The sequence below is a fragment of the Eulemur rufifrons genome, chromosome 7 (assembly GCF_041146395.1).
Source record: "Eulemur rufifrons isolate Redbay chromosome 7, OSU_ERuf_1, whole genome shotgun sequence".
Classification (NCBI taxonomy): domain Eukaryota; kingdom Metazoa; phylum Chordata; class Mammalia; order Primates; family Lemuridae; genus Eulemur; species Eulemur rufifrons.
The window spans coordinates 254,674,104-254,696,023 of NC_090989.1; the positions used below are offsets into that span (position 1 = coordinate 254,674,104).

Sequence of the window (21,920 nt, forward strand, 5' to 3'; positions counted from 1 at the left end):
TGCGCTGCAGGCTGAACTCCGTGGTGAGCCCACCCTCCAGGAGGGAGAAGTCAGCCCCACCGGGCCGAGCGAGGGCAGGAATCGGTATCCAATTGTGCCCTGGGTGATGGGCTCCCACGTTCTGAATTCATTAACTGCAGACAGTGGAGCACTTGGGTTTCCCTGAATTAATTAAAATCTCACAGAACAATCACTCTCTGATTTAATGTTCAAGAGGCCTGGCAAAGGCTGGGAACGAGGAAATTCATTAGGGGAGACTGTTGCTGCTCGATCTTCTGGTTCGTATTCATCTCTCCCACATCATCCAGCCCTCGGGGAGAGGGCAGGGCAGTGTTTTTGAAGACGTAGGAATTAATTTCACTACAGAACCTGAAGGAAAAAAATCCACCTTGACTCAAAACGAGCCTTTTTTTAAGGGGGAAAGTGGATACGTTTAGGATTGAATATTGGCTTTAGAATTATCTTCCTCAAGCCCAGCTATGACCCAGACGACAACTGAAGACAGACCCAAGCTGCCCACTAACAGCATCAAGTTCACCCTCCTCTGATGGCCTTTAGGGCTGTGGCCTAAAACTGCCACCTGCCCACCACCGCAGCTCCGAGCGGCAGCCCCTGGCCACTATCGCTGTTCACAAACTACACTGCATTTCTCCACCGACCCTTTTTTATGCTGTTTCCTTAGCCTGGAGCCCCCCATGCCCACTCCAGCCAGCTCAAACGCCTCCTCTTCTGAGAAGTCTTTCCTGATCTCGCCCTGCACTGACGACAAAGCAGACACCTTATGCTGCCCAGCAGGACTGCAAACTTGTCCCACCCATTTCTCCACTTGGGTCTGGGCACAGGACCTGGTCCCACACACCTTCATGTGGCCAAGCGTCTCGCTGAAGGATGCTACCCGTTGTGCGTGGGAGACGGCACAGGGCAGACCTCAGTGAGTGGATTTAATGCTAGAACCCTCGTACAGCAGGACACACGCGTGCAGGGGCAGTCAGGAGGCTCGGGCTGCCAGTAGTGTAAGATGATCGGGGCTGGTTAATCACTGCAGGCACGGTGACCAGGTGGGGCTGTGACCACAGCCCGGGAGGGAGAGGCAAGGAGGGGTTTGGACTGAAGTAGCTGCTGTGGGTAAGCGGAAAAAAGGGACAACATGCACAGGGGACGGTAAAGAAATATCAGTGGGACCTGGACCCGCCTACAGAGCATTCCTAGGACAAAGACACCACAAAGACTATCTTTAAAAACATTTATTGTCAGGGTGTAGAGGTCGTGGCATCATGACATCTATGAAAACAGGGTAGAAAAACACAGGCTTTGGGGGCAGGGATGATCATGTCTCCACGTGATGACAGCAGCCACAGCACACGTTCTCTTAGCCACTGAAGAGGTCTCTAGGTACTCACATTTCAAAAGCCATTAGGTTGGAATGATCATGTTAATCTGCCTTTTCGGTTTTGGTAAAAATTTCAGACAGTGTGACATTTATTATTTATTTATTTTTGCACGCTAAAGCCAGCCCCCCGAGCTCTTGCCGCTCAGCACTGCCTCCGCGGGGCTCCGTGCACCCTGCTCTCTGGGTCTAGGCAAATTTGAGGCCATTCAACTGACTCTGCAGAATGTGCTCATTAGCAGATGCATGTTCTACTACCTTCTCCAGAGCCACAGCGCCACTATTCCTTCTGACATAGTTTCACTAAGGGCCTGAGCAAATCATTTTCCAGCCATTCAAATCACAGGGGGATTAACTGCAGACCCTCCAACACAGAAATTAATCACAGTGGGGGAGAAGAGAGTAGGGGTAGGGGGGCGCTGAGTGGGGGCGGGGGATGAGCAGGTCCCCCGGCAGCCCCAACCCCCAACAGAAAAGAGCAGCTTCCTGTTGGATCAAGTTCAACCCCAGCTGTTTATAAAGAGAGGCTCCAGTGTTTTAAGGTCTGCAAACCACTCATCTAGTTTCAGTCTCCTCTTACTCAAATGAGGACACTGAGGCCCCGAAAGTGAAGGGGACTTGCTCAGGGCCACACAGCAAGCCAGGGAGAGATATGCAAATGGACCGCCTGTTTCCAGATTCCCAGGCCAGTCTTGTTCTGCCATGACACCATTCCAGTATCTTAGGTACAGAACGGCCAGGCTTAAAGGCAGAAAATCCAACTCTAACAAGGATTCCAAAATGTAATAATGCTCAGTGTGAGTGGCATGAGAGTGTGCTTTAGAAGTTGGGATGAACCTTGGTAAAAGGCCCTGAAACCTGTGGGATTGGCAGCATCTTCTTTTACACAGTTCCGGGATTGCCCCGAGAAGCAGCACCATGGAGGAGAAAGGGTGGCAAGGAGGGCCGGGCGCCCCGAGTCCTGGTCCTTCTCAGAGGCCTTCAGACCCTGGGCAAGCATTACTGCTTTACCACCTAGAGCCTGGTTTCTTCATCTGCAAAAGGGAGGGACACTACCACCGGCCCTGCCCACGCCCCCAGAGTTCTGACCACGGCTGGGGAAGAGCTTCATGACTTTAAAGGCTAGTCCACAATAAGGGATCCCAATTCTGACTTTAAAAAACTGTAATCACCTAGAGATCTATTTTTTTAGACAAGACAGTAAATATTCTCTTTTCATTTTTTTCACTAAAAAAGACAAAAAGAAAGCCTTATTCCTGGATGAGGCCAAAATGTCTGTAAGTAAAATGTATTCTACTACGCTCCAATTCCACAGCCCAGAGAACACTGGCCCCCTTTCTACAATTGGTGTCCAGAAGCCAGGCCTCCATGGCCCCCCTGGTTAGAGAATGTGGGGCTACCAAGTGGACATTCTGGTCTCCAAATGCCCAGCCAGGGGCTCCTGAATCTGGGAAAGCACCTAAGACTAAATCTCTTTAAACTGGGAAAAAGGCAGGAATGGAAGAGCTACAGCCAGCTGTCCACACCCTGGTATGAGCAACGGAATTTGTTTTTGAAGGAATACCATTTCTAAAAGGATGCTAAGACCACATTTGCTCTGTTTTTTCCATAGGGCCATCTTCCTCCAGGATGGCAGGGCTAGAGGGGACACTGGTAATGTCCCGTCCAAATGCCACACTCCAGGTGAAGAGATCAGGGCCCAGAGAGGGAGAGGGACCTGCCCGGGTCCCACAGAAAGTTGAGGTCAGGCAGAGGAGAGCCAGGACCCTCCTCCCTCCTTCTACAGCACACGCCAAGTCACAGAGCACCCACTAACAGGTCACAGACAAATGAGGTAAAGAGTCACAGGTGACACATGCCTTGTTTTGAGCCCTTTAGAATTGCAAACATACCATTATGTGATCTCCCTGGGAGGCAAGTGACTAAAAAAGGAATTCTCATGGAGCAACACATTTCAGAAGTATAAAAACCCACATGCACGTCTGTTTGCCCGACGTTTGCCCTGCTAAAAACTACATCTGCATACGAATCTAGTTTGCATCTAATATTTAAAAACATACAAAAGGGGTCACCTACAAACACAGTTTTTTCAACTCTTCACAAAGCACAAAGATCCATAACTTGACTTTTCCGCCATCCTGTGATCAATGTTTCTAAGACCCTGGGAAGAAAAGGAGGGGGAAGAATTAGAGAAAAGCAGCCTGCTGTGTTACAATCAACTGTGCGTTACATGGAAGGCGGGGGAACAGTCCATAACTTTAAACCTCTCCCTGGCAAGGAATGTGCCGGTGCGGAGTGTGAGGGCCCCGTGGGGACCCAAGAATACATTTAAGACCAGTGAGTAGACATTTCAGACTCCAGCTTAACAAGAGGAAGAACTTTTCAACCATCGGAAAATCCAAATGTGGTTGTCTACATGGTGGTAGTGAGCTCCACATCACTGGAGGTATGCAAGCAAGAGCTGGCCAATACTACGTGTTACACAAAGAACTCTAGATCTGGACAGCAGTGATGGCCTTAAAATTCCATGAGTCTTCCTGGCTTCCTTTTGTTTTGTTTTTTTCTTTTTTGAGAGACAGGGTCTTGCTCTGTCACTCAGGCTGGAGTATAATGGCAGGATCATAGCTCACTGTAACCCTGAGCTCCTGGCCTCCAGCAGTCCTCTCACCTCGGCCTCCCAGAGTGCTGGGATTACAGGTGTGAGCCTCTGTGCCCCTGCTGTTGGCTTCCTTTTGAAATATCATCTATAATGGACTTTATTCACACTCCAGAATCATTTCTGTAATTGTGTGTATATGTATAAATATTATAGATATATGTTTTAAATGTGAAACATTATATATCTACATAAAACAAAATAGTCAAGTACAAGAAGGCAACTTTAAGACCCGATCTTCTCTTTGCTGCCTTGCTACGGCAGTTTTACATTTTCGTATTTTTCTCCCCATGTCTAGTGCCTCTAACTTTACTCACTTACACCCATCCTTCAACCCCACTGCCGCTTCCTCAGCGATTCTCCTTTGTTTTCCCCAGTTCCGAGCTGCTCCTCCCGCCTCACCCCCATTCCCTGAGCATTGCATTCCTTGTACTTCTGATAACGTTCACGCTTCATTTTCCAGTGCATCCCTACAGACCTGATGCAAGGCCTTGCACACAGAAGACATGCAGTAATAGTGGCTAAAAGAATAATATGATTAAAACTACAGCAAAATCCTTCTGCTTTTAGGACACTTGATCAGACCTGTTTCTAATTTTTCCTGCTCTATTAAGCACGTGTGGGTGGGCCTTGGTGATGGTGCCTGTTTGGGACCGTAAGAGGATCACACGTCCCCGCCCTGCACCTCTGGTGCGAGGAGCACACCCCCCCAACTCCAACCGCACGGCGTGTGGCTGTGTGACCTGCTTTGGCCAACAGACTGCAAGCAGGCATGACACACATCACACTTTAGCAGAGGCCTTAAATGCGATGGAGTGGGCAGCTCAGCCTCTTAACTCGTCCCTGCTGCCACAGAACAGACGTGTCCCACACTGGGGCTGCTCCTCCAGCCGGCTGCCAAATGAAAGGACACGTGGGGTGGAGCCACAGCCGAGCCACAGCTGTGTGTGACATGAAACGTGAACAAGAGACAAATGTCTGTGGCTGCGAACCAGCACGGCTTTGGGGGTGTTACGCAGCAAAAGCTGGCCAACAACGTGCTTCAGTTCCCAAGTTCATAGTCCACCTGTAGGCGGGGACAGATGCAACCCCAGCTGTCACCTGTGTGACTGTGAGGACAAAGAGCCCCCGGCCAGAGGAGATGCACAGACCTCTCCGCCCCGCCCCTGCCCCCGCAGGAGATGTGCTGTTAAACAGCACGTGGTGTTGGGGACAGGCAGGCAAGGCCCGGGGACAGAAGGGCCGCAACACGAGGAAAAGCCCTGGGAACACACAAAGCAAGAATGTGTTTCACACGGATGCCATCACAATGACACCGTCTGCTACCTCTCTCGGTGCAGTCTCTGGGAGGACCCAGAGGAAATACTCCTCCTGCCTCAGAAACAGAAAAACACAGCTGGTCTTTTCATGTTACGGACACCATCGCGTTCGCAGCTGGGCTCTGCACGAGGGAAGCTCAGAGTGAAATGTGTGCAGAACACACCAGAGGGTTGGCCTGCGCATCTTAACACGCTCCTCCCGCTGCTTTCTCTCTGCTTTCCTCCACCTTTGTTTTTGTCTCCTTTTTTATGACACATCTTATAAGCCACCTCAAATCTCTTGTGACATGGGTGAAGGGATACTGAAAAAGACTCAGAACACATACGTTCTCCATCACATGTGGTCATCTGGAGCCGGGAAGTGGGGGCTCTTGGGTTTACTCAGCTCAAGAACCGTCACCGTGCCGTGGGACTGGGCTTCCCCAACCACGTTGGCTGCGTGGCACTGGTACACACCCTCGTCTTCCTTTCTCAGGGGGTTGATCTAGAAACACGAGAGGCAAGTTTCTGTAGTTACATACGGCACAGCAAAATGACCTCCTTACTTAGTTCCTAATGATCAGTCTGAAGACTTCTTCGCTTCCAGAGTAAGACACACCTCCCCCTATTTCTCTTCTCGCTGTGGCTGCCAAGGAGCCCAAAGCTAAACTTCCTTCTCAGGGACCCTCGGGAAGGGCCCTCTCCCTATTGTGGCTCTCATGTCAATAATTCCTCTGCACTCCTGCCTTTTACTGTGAGCTACCTGGTCCTTTTGTTGAAAGTGATAGGTATAGATTACAAGGAAAATACCTCAAATTCAAAGAGGAACAAAAGTCTGCTGACCAAAGAATGACTCACAAGTGTTCCCTACCAGGGCAGCCTTTACAAACTACCACCAGAGACAACCCTTTTCCCCCTCCCTATCTTTTCTTGTAAGAAAATGGGGCATGTGCTTGATTTGAAAAAGCCACACACCCGATGGCATTCCCAGCCTCTCAGCTGGGGGGAGAAGAGCCGCCACCCTCCCCGGGCAGCGGGTGGAATGAGGAAGACACCCTCAGAGAGCATCCTGAGGACACGCAGAACCAGGTCCACACACAGCTCACTTCTCTTTCGCTCTGTCGTGTTATAACGGCCTCTCCCAACCGCATCACCTACAGACCATGGGGCGGGCCATGCGCCCACCTCACTTTGAGCTCATGCCAGTCGTGGGTGAAGGGTGAGCATTATTACCTTCATTTCACAGGAGACTCACAGCCAAGTCATGGACTGTAGGGCCACAAGGGCTGTCAGAGGTTACTCAATTCGGAGCCCTCTTTTTACACTGGTGGAAACTGAGGCTCAGAGAGGTACAGTGACTAGCCCAACGTGGACCTATCTCCTCATCCCATCACTCTTGCAAACACGTGCCATCCCCAATCTTAGCCAAAATGCTGTGAGTGGCATAAAAGAACCCTGGAGGGGGACTTGAACGTGCCATCTTCCCCACTACCAGCCACGGGAGCCTAGGCAGGTGCCTTAGTTTCCTACTGCTGCTTTAACAAATTGCCACAAGCTTAGTGGCTGAAAACAAACAAATTTGCTATCCACAGTGCTGGAGGTCAGAGGCCCAGGTGGGTCTCAGCAGGCTAAAATGAAGGTGTGGGCAGGTCTGTGTCCTTCCTTCAGACTCTCAGGGACTTCTTTTGTCTTGCCTTTTCCTGCTTCCAGAGGACGCTGGCACTCCTTGGCCATGTCCTCCTCCTCCATCTCCAAAGCCAGCAATGGCGGGGCGAGTCCTCCTCACGTGGCATCACCCTGCCTCTGACTCTTCTGCCTCCCTCCTCCACATTTAAGGACCCACCTTTAAACTGGGCCACCTGGATGATCCAGGCTCATCTCCTTACCTTCAAGTCAGCTGTTTAGCCACCTTAACCCCCTCCTTGCCATGGCATGTAACATGTCCACAGATTCTGGGGATTGGGAGGCGGACATCTCTGGGGGGCTGTTACTCTGCCCACTGTGGCAGATCACGTATGCTCTCAGGAGACATGCACCTGCCCTGCCTGCCTACCAGTTACTGAACGATCCAGTCAGAAATGGATGAGGACAGCTTTGAAACGTGTAACGTGTTAGAAAAATATAAGAGGGCGGTTTTAGAGGTCTGTCAATAATATCCAATAATCCTGAACACTCACCAAAATCCAGGCGGTGGCCTCGTGGTCGGAAGGGCCCCCTCGCACCTGGACAGCGATATTGACATGGTCCCCAGGCAACTCCTCCAGCACCTGGGTGCCCCCAGGGGACTGCGTGACCTACAGAGGACAAGAAACAGGAGAGGTTTAGAAAAAGTATTTCTAGGTAAGGACGACGACCCCACAGGCCCCCTCACCCTCCTCCAGCCACTGACTCAAAGGCTGAAACCCCAGCATTTCTTATTCCTATTAAAATGTCAGTTGCTTTTTAAACCTATTTGTGTGTGTGGACAGCACCCCCTGCTGGACAGCAGAGGTGCTCGCACCACTGCCCTCTGGCAGAAGCAGTTCAGAACTTCACCCCCTATATCCGGGCTGTTGAGATAAAGGGACAATAGATGTGTGACCCTTGCCAGTCTCTCAAAAACTGGTCTTCTGGAAGATTTGGTTTTGGAATAGGACTGGGTGTCCTGCCACCAGCCAGGTCTGTCTAAGACGCAGCTCCACGGTGAAGAAGGCTCTGTGGTCACCGCAGCGGGTGCAGGCTGGGTAACAACAGAGCTTTGGTGGCCACAGGAGGAAATGGCACAGGAAACACTGCAGCCCCCCTTCCTAGGGAGAGCTCTGGGGTGAAAGTTTTAGGCAGAGGAGTGGTACATAAGGTATCTTGTCTTAACCCTCTGGCCCACCTATAAAGACAAACACAGACACACTTAAAAGAAAAAAGCCTTTACCACCCACATCTGTCTGTTTCTCCCTGTCTCTCTCTCCCACATGCACAATCTCACACGAGTTCTTGCATGGAAATACCTTCTTCCACGTGACGACGGGGGTGGGCACAGCCCTCACCTCACAGGACAGGCACACCTGCGCCCCGGTGACGTTGTGGACGCTCTGGGGAGGAATGATGACCACAGGAGCTAGGAGGAGACAAAGGGACACAGTCTTTCTCCTGCCAGCTTCCAAGTCCCCACCGCCGAAGTTCTGCCTGCTGAGAGCCTGCGGGCACATCTGAGGCGAGGAGCGCAGGGCGGGCAGACGCCGTCCACACCCTCGAGCAGGAAGCACGGAAGAGTTTTCCTCGGACCTGAGAGATGCCCACGGTTCCCTGGCGCACCGCCTTTGTTTTACCAACAGGAAAACAGAAGTGCAGAGAGGAAAGGTGACTTCCCAAAGTCCCCTGGCGTGTCTGTGGCAGAGCTAGGTCTCAGCACACTCCCTCTGGGCCCCTTCCAGGCCCGGCTGCCATCTGCTTTCGGCTCCACTAAAGGACGTGGTGGCAGACTCCTAGGGGGCCTGGCGTCACGTCACCAACGGCAGAGTCTCCTAACAGATGGGCTTTTCTCCTTTTGCATGGAGGGCGGTGGGAAGGAGGATGCCAGGCAGAACAGCTGCAGCACCCTGGAGCTGAGGCCCCCCGAGGTGCATTCAAGACGCCCATTTGCATGCGCAGGGCACAGAGCCCCCAGGGCCCCCCAACGCTACACACCTCCCCACCGGCAAGGGCGAAACTGCAGGCCTGGAAACCCGGGGGAGGGACTGAAGCAGCCCAGCCGGGCGATGAAGGAATCAGGCCAATGTGGTTTAGGCTGTCAGACATCATAGAGAGGGGGGGCAGGGTGTGGTTCTCCGGACAGGACCAGAGCTCGAAATTCTTAGCTCATACTCCACACTCCGCCTTCCCCGTGCCTGGCATCTGCTCTGCTCGCACCAGGCCGTAAGAATCACGTCCGGCCGCCGCAGACTTCAGGCCCCATCCAGGAGCCCTCCACGCCCTGCCTCCCCTCTGCATGCCCTCCCTGCCCCCACCTCCACAGCTGGACACCTCGCCCACCCTGCAGGGCCTAGCAGTAGCGCCCTCGCCCAGGACCGGGGTCTCACCTCTCTGACCTGCTGAACCCAGCCTGCCTTGCAGTCCAGCGTTTCTATCACCTGCACTGGACGGCAAGCTCGGTCACCCTGGCATCCAGCTCCACAGCAGCACCCTGGGCAAGGTACAGGGCGGAGGCCTGGCCAGGGGACACGCATGCTCAGGTCTCCTCCTCTGCTTCCCAGAGCTGTCCAGCTGATCTAACCATGAAGTCAGGGAGGGGAGTGGTGGCTTAAGCTAACATGATACCCAAGTGAGGGCCAGGAGCAGGTCTCCCACGTTCAAACACAAGATTGGATGAAGAAACACGACGAATGAAAGAGCAAACACATTCATTCCCAGGCCATCAAACTGCAGGGTCTAAGACCCCCAGGGCTTTGCTGGGGGACTCAAGGACAGCCTTGCTGCTCTCTGCAGGCCCGTCCTGAGAGGGACAGGGCCCTCGCCCACCTGCGTGAGGCTGCAATAAAACAGGGGAGCAGAGCGGGGAGATGGAAGGCAGGAGGAAAGGGGTGAAGGGCGGGTTCGAGCCACACCCACAGGCACAGGAGGGGAAGGGTGCAGGAAGGAGACTGGTCCGGCCCCTCCAGGCAGTTGGGAAGCAGACCCTGTCACACTGGTGCTAAAATGTCTCTGGAAAATTGTCTTAGAGCCACAGAGTCTCAAACTGGAGAGGCCCTCTTTCATTCCAACTCCCCAAGATCCTGTGCCTGATGGTCTGTGACATACTCATCCAGCCTCCACTTGCATACCTCCAGCGACTGAGAGCTCACTACCTACAGAGCCAGGCCATTCCATGTTGCAGGGCTCTGCTAGTAAGAAAGCTCCTCCTCACCCAGAGCTAAAGCTGTCTCTCTGTAACTCCTGCCCGCTGATCCCAACGCTGCCCTCTGGAGCCTCCAGTGAGTAGCATACAGAGACCGTCCTCCCCAGCCCAGGCTGCTCTCTGCTCCCGCTGCCTGATCCGTCCACGCCTTCAGTGAGTCCCTCTGACTGCCCTCCAAGGGACCACGCCCGACCCCATGCCTGCCTGTGCCAGAGGCCCCAGGAACCAAGGTCCCAGATTTCCCACATTGTCTGACAGCCACAAAGAACCAGACACCCTGCTCTCCAGCAGGAGCCCCATCTGCGATGACAAAGAGGGTCTAATTTATTCACGCTGCCCCGCCAGCGCCTCCTCAGCAACACAGGCGCTCAAGTGGCTCCCGGTGGTGCAGTCGGAAGCGCTCTTCTTCCAAAGCCCGAGATGGATTCCAAAGGGACCCTCAATCAGCGTGTTTTACTTTCGTTCATGTAAAGTCATAAATTTTAAATGCGATTTCATCAGTCCCTTTCAGGCCGAAATGAATAAACCAGTAAATCACAATTCATCTTTCTCTCTCCCCGCGTTTCCCTCTCTCTCTCTTTCAGTCACTACAATTAAGAAAGTCTGTCTCGGAAACGCTGTCTTTGCCACGGAAACGCTGTCTTTGCCACGGATTTCCTGGCAGAAAATAGCACTGCTCTCCTACAGCAGCCTCCTGCTTTTAAGGGGACATCGAAGCACATTACAGCGCGTTAAAGGGACATTTAACATTTTATTTACTTATTCACTTTAAAATTTTCCTAAAGCACCATTCGTTCTTTCTGGTGTGCAGTTCCAGGTTCTGACAGATGCATACAGTCACGTAACCAGCATGAAAACCAACATAGAACAGCTTGGTCACCTCACAAGGTTTCCTCCTGCTGCTCTTGTCCTAATATTGTTTTTAATTTTCAAATATATGATTTTAAAATATTTCTGTCCACAACAGCTCTTTATGATCGATAATCTATTGATAATAATAGTAGTAAAGGTAATGTCACGAGCTAACGCAGCGCTCTTCCTCCTACGGGTATCACCCCTTTGTCTTCCCGCAATCTCTCCAGCTGCCAGGTGGGGGCGCTGCCCAGGGCCACCAGGCCTTAAATGGTGGGGTGACCCTACAGGCCCTGCCACCTGGCCCCAGAACCCAAGCTCTTCTCATCCACTGTGCTGAGACCATCTTGCCTTTACCCCAGAGGCCCCTTCCAAGCACACGACCCCTTTAATCCTCACGCCAGCCCTGTGAGGCGGGTGCTTTCACTGTCCTTTTACAGATGAGGAAACCGAGGCTCAGAGGGTGAAGTGCCTGGAGGAGGGAGGACTCCAACCCAGGGACCCTGACTCCATTAATTCCCCACCGTTTTTCAAAGTGAAACATGTCTTATCAACACAGACTCTATCCCAGAATAAGAGATTATGTTCTGTCAGGATTGTGCCGGGGTCCCTAAAACAACCCCCGGCTTTGGTGATTTGCTAGGAGGACTCACAGGACTCAGCATATGGTTGTTCTCAGGCTATGATTTATTCCAGCGAAAGGACACAAAGCAAAATCAGCACAGGGAACAGGCAGGGTGGGGAGAGCCAGGCACAAGCTTCCCAGAGCCCCTTCCAGGGGAGTCACACGGGGCTCAGCAATGAACACTCACAACTGTGTGGCACGCTGCCGGCCAGGGACGCTCACGAGACACTCGGTGCCTAGGGTTTCTACTGAGGGCCGGTCACGAAGGCACCCCCACCTACTGCGTACCCAAATCCCACGCTCCCTGGGAAAGCAGGCGTTCAGCATAAACCGCATCGTTTGTATAGCTCAGGCGCGGTGAGCCACTCTTACCAGTTCTGGCAATGGTGGGAACCCTCCAGAAATCCAAGTTCCCAGACAGCAGCCAAGGGCCAACCTTGCCAGCAGGGCTTTTTGAGGCTACGGTCTCAGGGCTGCTATATTAGCTTTTTTCTGCACAACAATGGAACCACCCCAAACATCATGCCCAGGGAACAGCTCTTATGAAGAGACCCCAATGTGTCCTTACGATAGCACTGTGTCGTTATGCTAGCAGGACATTCCCAGTTCCTACTGTCCCTAAGGACTCATTCAAGTGTGCCACTGGAGTGCTCAATGTCATGACTGCCACATGCAGGAGGGACTATGGCAGGCTGGGGGAGAGCAACCCAGTTTCGAATCCTTTCTCTGCCACATCCCAGTGCTGTGACTTGGCCTCAGCGTCTTCTTCTTTAAAATGGACACAGGAGTCCATCCTGTCCCTACAGTCACTCGGGAGCCAGGCACATAACCTTACTGATGCCAGAGCCACCACACTGCTGGAGGAACCTTTGCATCTGCCTTGGACAAGAATAATGTGGCTTTCAGGAGGGGGGACAGCTCCTGGCCTACAGTCTGCAAAAGTGCCAGCTTCATCTCTCATCTTGTGAATACCTGTTTCCTTCTGCTGGTGCCAACAATAGCCCCAGAAATGCTGGGATGGCGCAAATCCACTCACCCACGTCTAACCAGCAGGTAACACAGAATAGTCACCCACGTGTACGCGATCACAGGAGGCAGTGCTGTCAGGTGGGCAAAAGCCTAACGGAGGGAGACTCAAATGCCCGGGGGTCCGACCATGTGACTTGGGCAAGCTGTTAATCATTTCCTCTTTATCTGCAAATGACCATTGCCCCGTATCCTCGGGGTGAAGGGAGATAATGGATGTGACTGTGTTATTAACTGTGTGGATCCGTACAAATGGAAGGGATCGATATTATTATTATAGTGTGTGGCGATCTTTCCCCCTACCCCATCAGTTTCAGTGGCCCTTGATGGCCGGAATGAAAAATCTCCCCACGTGCCTCTGAGGTTTCTTTAAAGTTGATGGCGCTAGGGAAAGAAAGAATATCAAGTCATCCCTCAGGACCCTGTCTGCTTGTGTGAGAAAGCCCACAGCCAAAGAATTTAATAATCGATGTGCTGAGCAGCCCTGATAATTTGTGCTAACAGTCACGTTACGATGTGGAACGAGAAACGGCTTAATCCCGCTCCCTGCAGCCTCCGCCTCAGATCCCCTCCCTCGGATGAAAGGCTTTTGAGCACGAGGCCCCCTTCTTTGTCCCTCTCACAAAGTGGCATTCGCTACCTCTTCTGGTTACCTGGTAACACGCGCCTAGCACACACCGAGGTTTCTAAGCGGAGCTGGAATTTCAACCAAGGTGAATTTTCTAAGATTTAGGATTTCAAGCGCTCCTTGAAGCTGCTGGGGCTCAATGCTGCTGGGTACTGGCCCAGGACCCTGTTCCTATCTAATCATCATTCAAAACATGACATCAATGTGCACCCTCCGCCAATATTAACAAATGGCCGGGGTGCACACGTTGAACAATCCAGCATTGTAAAGTAACGATAGCAATAATCATACTACTACTACTAACGCCTTGCACGTGAGAAACTGAACCCATACTTTAGTACAGGATGAAGCTCCACCCTTCATCCTGGCACCAAGCCTTGCAATGATCTACACCCAACCAGCTGGGGTTGTCATCTCCCTTCCCAACCGTCCACACCTGCCAAAGGGCCTCCCACCTCTGTGCCTGGTTCAGGCTGTGCTAGCCCCCTTCTCCGCCTAGGGATTTTCTCCCCATCCTTCGAGATGCTTCCCCTTCTGTGGGCTATCCCTGTTCCTCTCAGGAGCCATCACCAGTGCTAACTAGATGGATGAGGGAAGCAGGAAGACAGATCCAAGCTGAGAAGTCCTCAAGATTCAAGGCCAACGAATGTACAGCACCCTCTCACCCCCAGGGTGCCGGCAGGCTAGCCACGCATGGCTCTGATCTGAAAACAGCAGGCAAACTCAGGCTGGAGCCCAATCACAGCTGGGCCTAGCCAGGTGGCTCCAGGGAATTCCCTTCCTCTTGCCTCAGTTTCCCCTCTATTAAATGGGAGTGAGGCCTCCCCAGGGTAGCTGTAAACATCCAGTAAGAAGATGGAGGCAGGAGCGATTTCCAGCAGTAAAGAATTATTCATATGCTGGTCTTCCATACACGCGCGGATGAAAGGACCACTCTCACCGTCAGGCAATTTGGGGCGGTGCAGAGCACAGGAGGAAGGGGCAGGATTTAAGCCTGAACGCTGCTTCCCCATGGCCCTCAGAGGCACGGGTGAGAACACAGCCCCATACTGTGAGCAATAAATACTTATTCCATTAAAGTCAAGGTGAAGCAGAACAGCCCTGCTCTGACTCAGTCTGTTTTCCTTCAGCCAGGGTCCCCAGGGGCATTATTAAAAAACGCTCCCGCTGTGTCTTCTGAACAAAAGATGGCTTTAGGGCAGCACAGAACGAGGTGCCACCTCAGCTAGGAAACATCCCCTGTCCACACCCTCATGCTTTACCGGGACACAAGGGCAGGGGCCACACAAGCACCCCAGGACAGGTCTGCGGTGGGTGACACAGATGCTGGTAGGGAAGGGGGGCTGAACTCCAGGGAGGCCTGACGTGTCACTAACGAGATCATGAAAAGCAGCTTCTGATTGCTTCCGTGTGGCCCCGCAAACATCTTCATTCCCCGGGCCTGTGCCCAGGGTGGGCCCCAGAGCGCATAGATCAGAGTGGAGGGGCTGCCACATTTACTTGTCATTTGGTAATTTTGAATGAATTAGGGGTATGGCGTTTCCATCTGCCATCTGGCCTCACTCTGGTAACCATGGCAACCACCATCTGCCTGACTTAATACTATCAGGTCCTGTCCTGAAAGAGCACTGGACAGGGTGTCGGGACCTGGGAGCTAGCCGGTCAGCCTTTATGGTCGTCCTGGACACGTGCCCTGCCCCGGCGGGGTCTCAGCCTCCTCCTCTGCGTAACGGCAGATGTGGTCTCCATGTCTTTAAGGCGTCTTTCTCTGAGGAACAGAACACCGCTCCAGGGAGAAATTATCTGAGACTATCAGCACTGCTTAGACTCTGGGGACCTGGTCAGCATTTCTTATGTCTCCTGCATGTGGAGTTAAAGTGTTACCTGTCTGGAGACAAAGAACTGCCTGTGAATTAACTGCTGAGGAAAGCAGATTGTAAGAACGAGTGACAAGAACTAGAAAAAGGGAAAAGACGAGACTGTTTAAGTGCCACAGGACAGAAGCAAATTTGCAAAGTGAAAGAGAGCTCAACATGGCTCCCCAGGGGCTGACACAGCCAGAGAGGGGAAGGGACTGGCCAAAGGTTGCCCAGGGAGCCAGCAGCAGCACGGAAGCCCCCCAGCCAGCTCTGTCCTCCACTGGGAGCCCCGACTAGGAATAGCCAACGGTGACTTTCCTGTGCTGCTGGAGCTGCTTCAGCTTCTTGATGGCAGAACATTGTTTTCGTGTTTCCTGGGACAGAAGGCTTCCTGCCCCATCTCCTGTTATGACCCATTAGGTCTTGGGGACTTGAGTATATCTACCTGGAATACTTGGGAGGAAAATAACGTTAGGCACTTCATAAGGCCTGGAAAAGGCCTCACCCCACCCCTGGGCTTCTTTCTTGAAGCTAAAGTCATTACACTGACTTAGGCATTTAAGTCTGGACTTGGTCTCTAGGCCCAGGCCAGAATTCTTCCCTAGAAGCCTGAACCCCAGGCTGCCAGCCAGGCTCCTTGGGACTCACTGCCCCATCACCCTAAACTCTCCACTGCCCCCTCCAGGCAGAGTACACAGGGGCAGTTCTCCAGAACCTAATGGACAGGTCACACTCATGCTCAGGAAGCCGGGGAAGCAGGATGCTTCACTGGCGCCCCTATACTAATGTTTCGATTTCTTTTTGTTTGGTTTTTAAAAGGTATATATAGAGGGTGGGCAGTTATGGCACCCAGAAATGCCTTCACTGTGATGTTAATGAAGGTTAAGTTTCTAAATTCCTAGCAATTCATAATTTTCTATTCCTTTATTTAAGGCAGGACCCTCCAAATTATGCCTTAGACCCACAAAACCTGGTCTGCCCCTGTTGGCACTATAACCTTTCAGATCCTAGGTCTCCAATGGTCTTACCTGTCCTGGATGAAGGCTCCCTCAGGATCCCCAGTGGGGTCCCACCCCACATCTGAGAACCTTGTGCTCTGGCCTGGTGACTCCTGGGTTCCCAGTCCCGAGTTCCTTTTCCGCCGGCATCCTCATCTTCCCTCCGCTCCATTCAAACAACCCATCTGGCGCTGGATATCCAGGAACTCAGACCCAGCAGGACAACCGCCCCCATCCCCAACTCCCAGGCTCCGGGGAACAAACATGCCAGGCCTGCAAATAGCTGCACCAGCAAGTACTTAAGTACCAAAAGGGGCAGCAGGCTCACCAAATACCCAACTAGTTTCATGGCTGGTGTCTCCATGAGCTTGGCAAGGACAGGTGCAGGATGTGGATTACTACCCAGTCTCCCTAAGCACCGGGCGAGATGAGAAATACTGCTCCCGAAGGGGAAACTGAGGCCCAGGCATTGCTGTCCACTGCTGTCCAGGGGGATCCTTGGTCCCACACCCCAGAGAGTTGGGTCTCGTTTTCTCTACCCACCTGAGTCCCACGGAGCCTGAACCCAACTCACCGAACTCGCAGGGGCCATCGCGCGCCTTGTGCAGGTGGCCGAGGTGCGCGCGGGGCGAGTGCCGAACGCGCAGGCGCAGCGCGCAGATGCTGGGGTAGGAGCGGCCGTCGGAGCCACAGACGGCGCCGCGCTGCGCGCACACGCAGAGCCCGGTGCCCTCGGGCGCCGCCCCCGCGGCCCGGCTCGCGCACACCAGGCCGGGGCCGCAGCGCGCGCCCGCCCGCCCCCCGCAGCTCGCGCCCTCCGCGCCCAGGCAGCGCGCGCAGCAGCCGCACTCGTCGCGCGCAGAGATCCCGGGAGCCGGGCAGCTCGCTAGCGCCGGGCAGCGCTCCGGCCGGCACGGGCCGCACTCGGGGCGCCGGCTGTCCGCACCGCGGAGCCCGAGGCCCGGCGCCAGCGGCGGCAGCAGCAGAAGCAGCAGCGGGAAGAGCAGCGGCAAGCGCGGCATGGCCTGCTCCGGGACGGCAGTGGCGCCTCTGCTTCGCGCTCCGCTCCGCGCGCGCGGCGCTGCCACCCCTCCCGCCCCGCGGCCGCTGATTGGCCGGGCCCGCACCGCGGGGCGCCCGCAGACAGCTGCACCGCGCCAGGACCAGCGAGGCTCGGCGGGCTCCCGCTCGGCCCGGGGCTCCGAGCTTGAGGGACGTCCTGAGACCAGTTCTCCGACATCAGATTGGACTCTGGGGAAACCCAGACACAGTCGGGGCGGGAACCTACCCGAGGTCGCTTTGGTAGAGTCAAGACTGGATGTCGAGTCTCCAGATGCAAGACCAGCTCCAAAATCCTCCTGGAAGGATGCGCTTTTTTATTTTATTTTGCATTCAGTAGTTTTCAAGGTTTTATTTTAAAAAGGGAACATATGGTTTAAAAATTCTATATTACAAATAGATGTAAGGGTGAAAAGAGGGTTTCCCTTTCACTCTGTATCCCAATCTCCCAACCCGGCTTCCAGAGGCCACTCTTGCTGTCAGATTTTTGTGTCTCTTTTCGGGAATTTTCTATGCCTCTAAAAGCGCTGTTGATTGCACAGACCCTCCCTTTAGAAAAACTCTCTCTCTCTCTCTCTCTCTCACACACACACACACACACACAGAGTAGCATACCATACTCGTTAGTCTGCCTTGGTTTTTCCACCTACAGTATTTCAGTCTTCCCACCTCTTATCATCTCTGAAATCTGGTTTCTTGTAGAACCAAAGGGAGCATAGTTTAATTGGCTGTGTGTGTGTGTGTGTGTGTGTGTGTGTGTTTCTTAATGCTATATAAAGTCATGGTGCATCTGATGGTCAACAGTGACTTCACTGTGATGAGATACAGTGATATATTTTGGAGTTCATGTAGAGTGGCCTTGGACTTTTTAACTTTGCTCAGTATTTAGTTGCACAGAAATTGCAATTATTTAATCAGTTGCTTTGCATCGTTTTGTTACTACAAATGATGCTCCAGTGAAGTCCTGGTGCACAAGTGTCAGCATACTTGTGACTTAATGGGGATGCATGTTGGAAAAATGCAGGTTCTTGCAGTCAATTATTCATGTCCCCCCTCTGCCTGCTCTGGGCCAGGCTCTCTGCACCCCATCCTGTCCAAGTCCCTGCAGGGGACCCAGACAAGAAACCTAAGGGAGTCCTGTTGCTGGATTTGATGTGTGGACAGGTGAAGACACTCCATGGAGGTAGGGACTCTGTTTTTTGTGGGTTTTTGTTTGTTTGTTTGTTTGTTTCCTTTGCTGAACTCCTAGAGATGGAGAAAGCCTATTGGCACCTGGGAAGATTGGCCACAGCACTCTCGGTGGTGTTCTTTTTGCTTTCCAGGCCCAGTTCCTCCCCAGTTTGCAGTCTTCCAGGGGATGTTCTTATCCCCAGAAAGGAGTCCCTTCAGAGGCCACTTTATGTGGTGGTCAGAGCAGGGCCACCTGCCTAGCCCGCTGCAGCCTCACCTTACAATCAGCCCCATAGAGGAGAGGTGGCTGGTCGCCAGGAATAACTATAACCATGTTGGTAGAGCAGTCAGTGCAGCTCTCCATGCTTATCGATGATTCCTTGCAACCAGAATGGCCCTTCACAGTGCTCCCACCCCTCGACCCTCTGTGCCCTTCTAGGACTCTCTCCTAAGGAATGTGTGAAGACTTTATCCTGGAGCTGGTCACTACAGCAAAAATTGGAATCAACCAAAATGCCCACTGAGAGGCAGTGATTAAATAAATTATGGTACATCCAACAACAGAGGATCATGTAGGCATTAAAAATGAGGAAGGAGATGTGGGCTAACTGAATAAAAAATTTTTATTCGTAATACGTTGTTTAGTAAAATAGCAATTATAAAACACAATGATGACATTTGTAAGTGTGAGAATGCGTATTCATGCAAAAGTTTAAGATTGTTTGGTGATGTGAAGGAAACACTTAATATGTCAAATGAACAAGGCAGGATTTGAAAACAAAAGAGATAAACTCTATGCTACTTTTCAGAGACATCCTTCCCAGTAAGTTCAAACTTTCTAATGTTTCATAGCTGTCCAAAGAGGTAGTGAGATCCCCATCAAAGGAGGAGTTTAAGGACAAATCTTGGCAAGGAGCGTGGAGGGGGTCAAAGCATTAGGGGTTGGGTGACATGATCTTTAATTCCTCAAACTGAGCCATCATTCCCGTAGTACAGTGCCTGACCCTGAGTCCTGGACTGGACAAAACATGGTCACGATTGGCAAATATACGTATACAGAAATGATTTGCTTGCTTTTTATGCAAACATTGAGGGAGAGTAACTGAGCAATGTCATTATTATGAAATTAATGTGTGCTTAACGCAGGTTGGGATACATAGTTGCACAAAGGCACATTTACATATGATCTACATTCCTATTAAAAGGTAGGGAGAGCATTATGTATGCATAAGGGCTCTTTGAGAATTAAAGCAGGAGACTCATTTTCCAACACTGAGCCTGTGGCATCAAAGTCCGAATATCTGGTTGGAGAAAACATTGCAAAGCTTTGAAGTTGATCAGTGGTGTCTATTTCCTTTTAAAATTGCCCGCAAGCCCGTAGCCCAGCAGATCCTAGTTCTTTTCCCTCTCTCTGGTTTCCAGGTTCCAGTAAACACTGTGGGCCACGCCTGGGGGCCCTATGGAAAAAGGGGGGACAAATTCTCCCAGCAGGAAAGGGGGTTGAGGCACCTTCATTGTCTGGCAGGGGGTGAGTGATCCCATGCACCTGGGTAAGTAATCAGGCAGCCAGGATGGGTGTGATTTTTTACCTCTTCAGCACGACACAAACACGACACAGAGGCTAGCTAATGTCCCACCCAGAGCAGGTGCATGCCCACCCAGCAGCTGCTGACGTAGGTATGAATGTCCCAGTCGACTCATTCCTCTCTTAAATGTAGAGATCACTGGCAGATGTCCCCATCCTTGGGGAGCTTCCAGTGTAGAGGAAGAGGACAGACAGGAGCGCAAGTGAGCAGAGGCCTCCGCATAACTAGGCCATGGATTCGAAGGTCAAGTTTAACAGTCAGGCCAATGCTAGAAGGCCTCCTCCAGGCCGAGGATCATGAAATCCCTGTCTGCAGACCTCTAGCAGACCATTCCGGAACAGAGGGAGAGGTGGGCTTTTAGAGGGAAGCCCCATGAATGATGAGTAAGAGATGTTAGGGGACAGATTTCACTTCAATACTGTGTACGAGGGGATGTAGTAAGATGTAGAGCTCTGCAAAGATGTGAGTTCAGAGGCTCAGCAGCCAAAAAAGAACGATAGTGGATATTTGCTTTCCTGCGTAAACAACTATAAACCCTGGGCGACAGAAAGAAAACTCCTGTGGGCAGGCCCTGGACAGTGTTCCCACCCAGGGCTGTGGTCCTTGTGGTGGGGACAGTCACACAATGTGAGCCCCACATCCACGCAGGCTTTCTCCCTGGGGACGCCTTCCAGGCCACAGTGCAGGGAAGTGGTGCCCAAGCAGGTCGTGAGGTCTCGCTGGACAGAATAGGCAGAGATCAGAGTGTAGGGCTAAGACAGTGGGATTTGGGGGTGCAGGACATAAAAAGGAGGAACCATAGAGAAGGAACCCCAGCAGGCTTAGATCTTTGGCTGACCCTGTACTGCACAAGCGTAGGGCAAGACTTGCGGGCCCAGGAGAGAGTGGCTGCTGGGAGGTGGAGAGCTGAGCAGAGACTGGGGGTTCAAACAGCGCTGATAGGATGTTGGGGTTCAGGCCCACCTAGAATAGATGGCCCCATCCTCCTGGAGCTCCTTCTCCAAGCGCAGTGACACTGGCATCAGCCAAGCAGCACACCCGGCAGAGGTCTGCGTTTGAGCTCCAAGGGACCCTCCTATGTTCTAAGTTTTAGAAATTCCAGCCTTTCCCTTTATTCTCCTGTCCCTAATGGTGGTAGCTGCTTCCAGCAGTTGTTACCTCCCAGTTACCTAGTTTATAATTCTTTATATTAAATTCCATTTGTCACCTGACTAGACCCTGAGTGATATATCAGCTCGTACCAGGAGTGGTCCCGGAAAACAACCCTCAAAGATGGGTCACAATCAGAGAACCAGAGAGCTTACCTAGAAATAACATAAATTATTCATTAAAATAATTAATAAAATAAATTATTTATTAAAATAATTAATAAAAATGTAGTTCTTGTAGCTGCAGTGTCAATATTGCTGAAAATGACACATAAAATTTAATTTGTGGGTTGCATAATTATAATGCACGTTGAATTCACAAATGTATTTGTCCGTGTGTATAGAACACAGAGGGACTTCTGACCGTTTACTAGAGTGAACCACTGTAGCCCACAAAGTGGGGGCTTATGGTGATCAGTTCCCAAGTTCAAATCACAGTGAACCCACCCTGTAGTTACCTCCCCAGTTTCTGAACAGAATAGACATCACTACGTTTACAACTAATTGATCACAACCGGTTACAGATTGTTCCTTCTCCACTCCCACTGCTTCACTTGACCAGCCTTTAAAAAAAAAAAAATTAAAAAAAAAATAGACACCCGACGTCTATCCCAAGGGCTATTGTGAGAGGCGGGGCCAAGCAGAAGCCCCTGGAACTTCCCTTTCCTACCGGGAAAGTAAAACAGCTGCTGCCAGTTTGCTCACAAGTAATCGAAAGAGAATTCATCTCACCAACAGGAAGATTCACTTTCTCAGAA

At 51.9% G+C, this 21,920-nt stretch overlaps 1 protein-coding gene across 1 annotated transcript; it reads right to left on the reverse strand.

The window, feature by feature from the left end:
* Positions 1–2,612: 2,612 nt before the first annotated feature.
* IGFBPL1 (insulin like growth factor binding protein like 1) lies at positions 2,613–17,221 on the reverse strand. Its single transcript, XM_069474459.1, has 5 exons — positions 16,774–17,221; positions 8,326–8,435; positions 7,519–7,635; positions 5,689–5,846; positions 2,613–3,548 (listed from the first exon to the last, which is right to left on the reverse strand). Exons 1-4 carry the CDS (start codon positions 17,219–17,221, stop codon positions 5,697–5,699), a joined length of 825 nt encoding a protein of 274 aa, XP_069330560.1. The 3' UTR covers positions 2,613–3,548; positions 5,689–5,696.
* Positions 17,222–21,920: the final 4,699 nt, after the last annotated feature.

What these genes read in the sequence shown, in the direction of transcription:
- IGFBPL1 (XM_069474459.1), bottom strand. Translation starts at nt 17,221, where the DNA reads ATGCCGCGCTTGCCGCTGCTCTTCCCGCTGCTGCTTCTGCTGCTGCCG. An exon ending in CGATGGCCCCTGCGAGTTCG is followed by an intron (nt 8,436 to 16,773) that starts GTGAGTTGGGTT and finishes GTCTCCTCCTAG; the next exon opens with CTCCTGTGGTCATCATTCCT. An exon ending in AGGCCACCGCCTGGATTTTG is followed by an intron (nt 5,847 to 7,518) that starts GTGAGTGTTCAG and finishes TCGTGTTTCTAG; the next exon opens with ATCAACCCCCTGAGAAAGGA.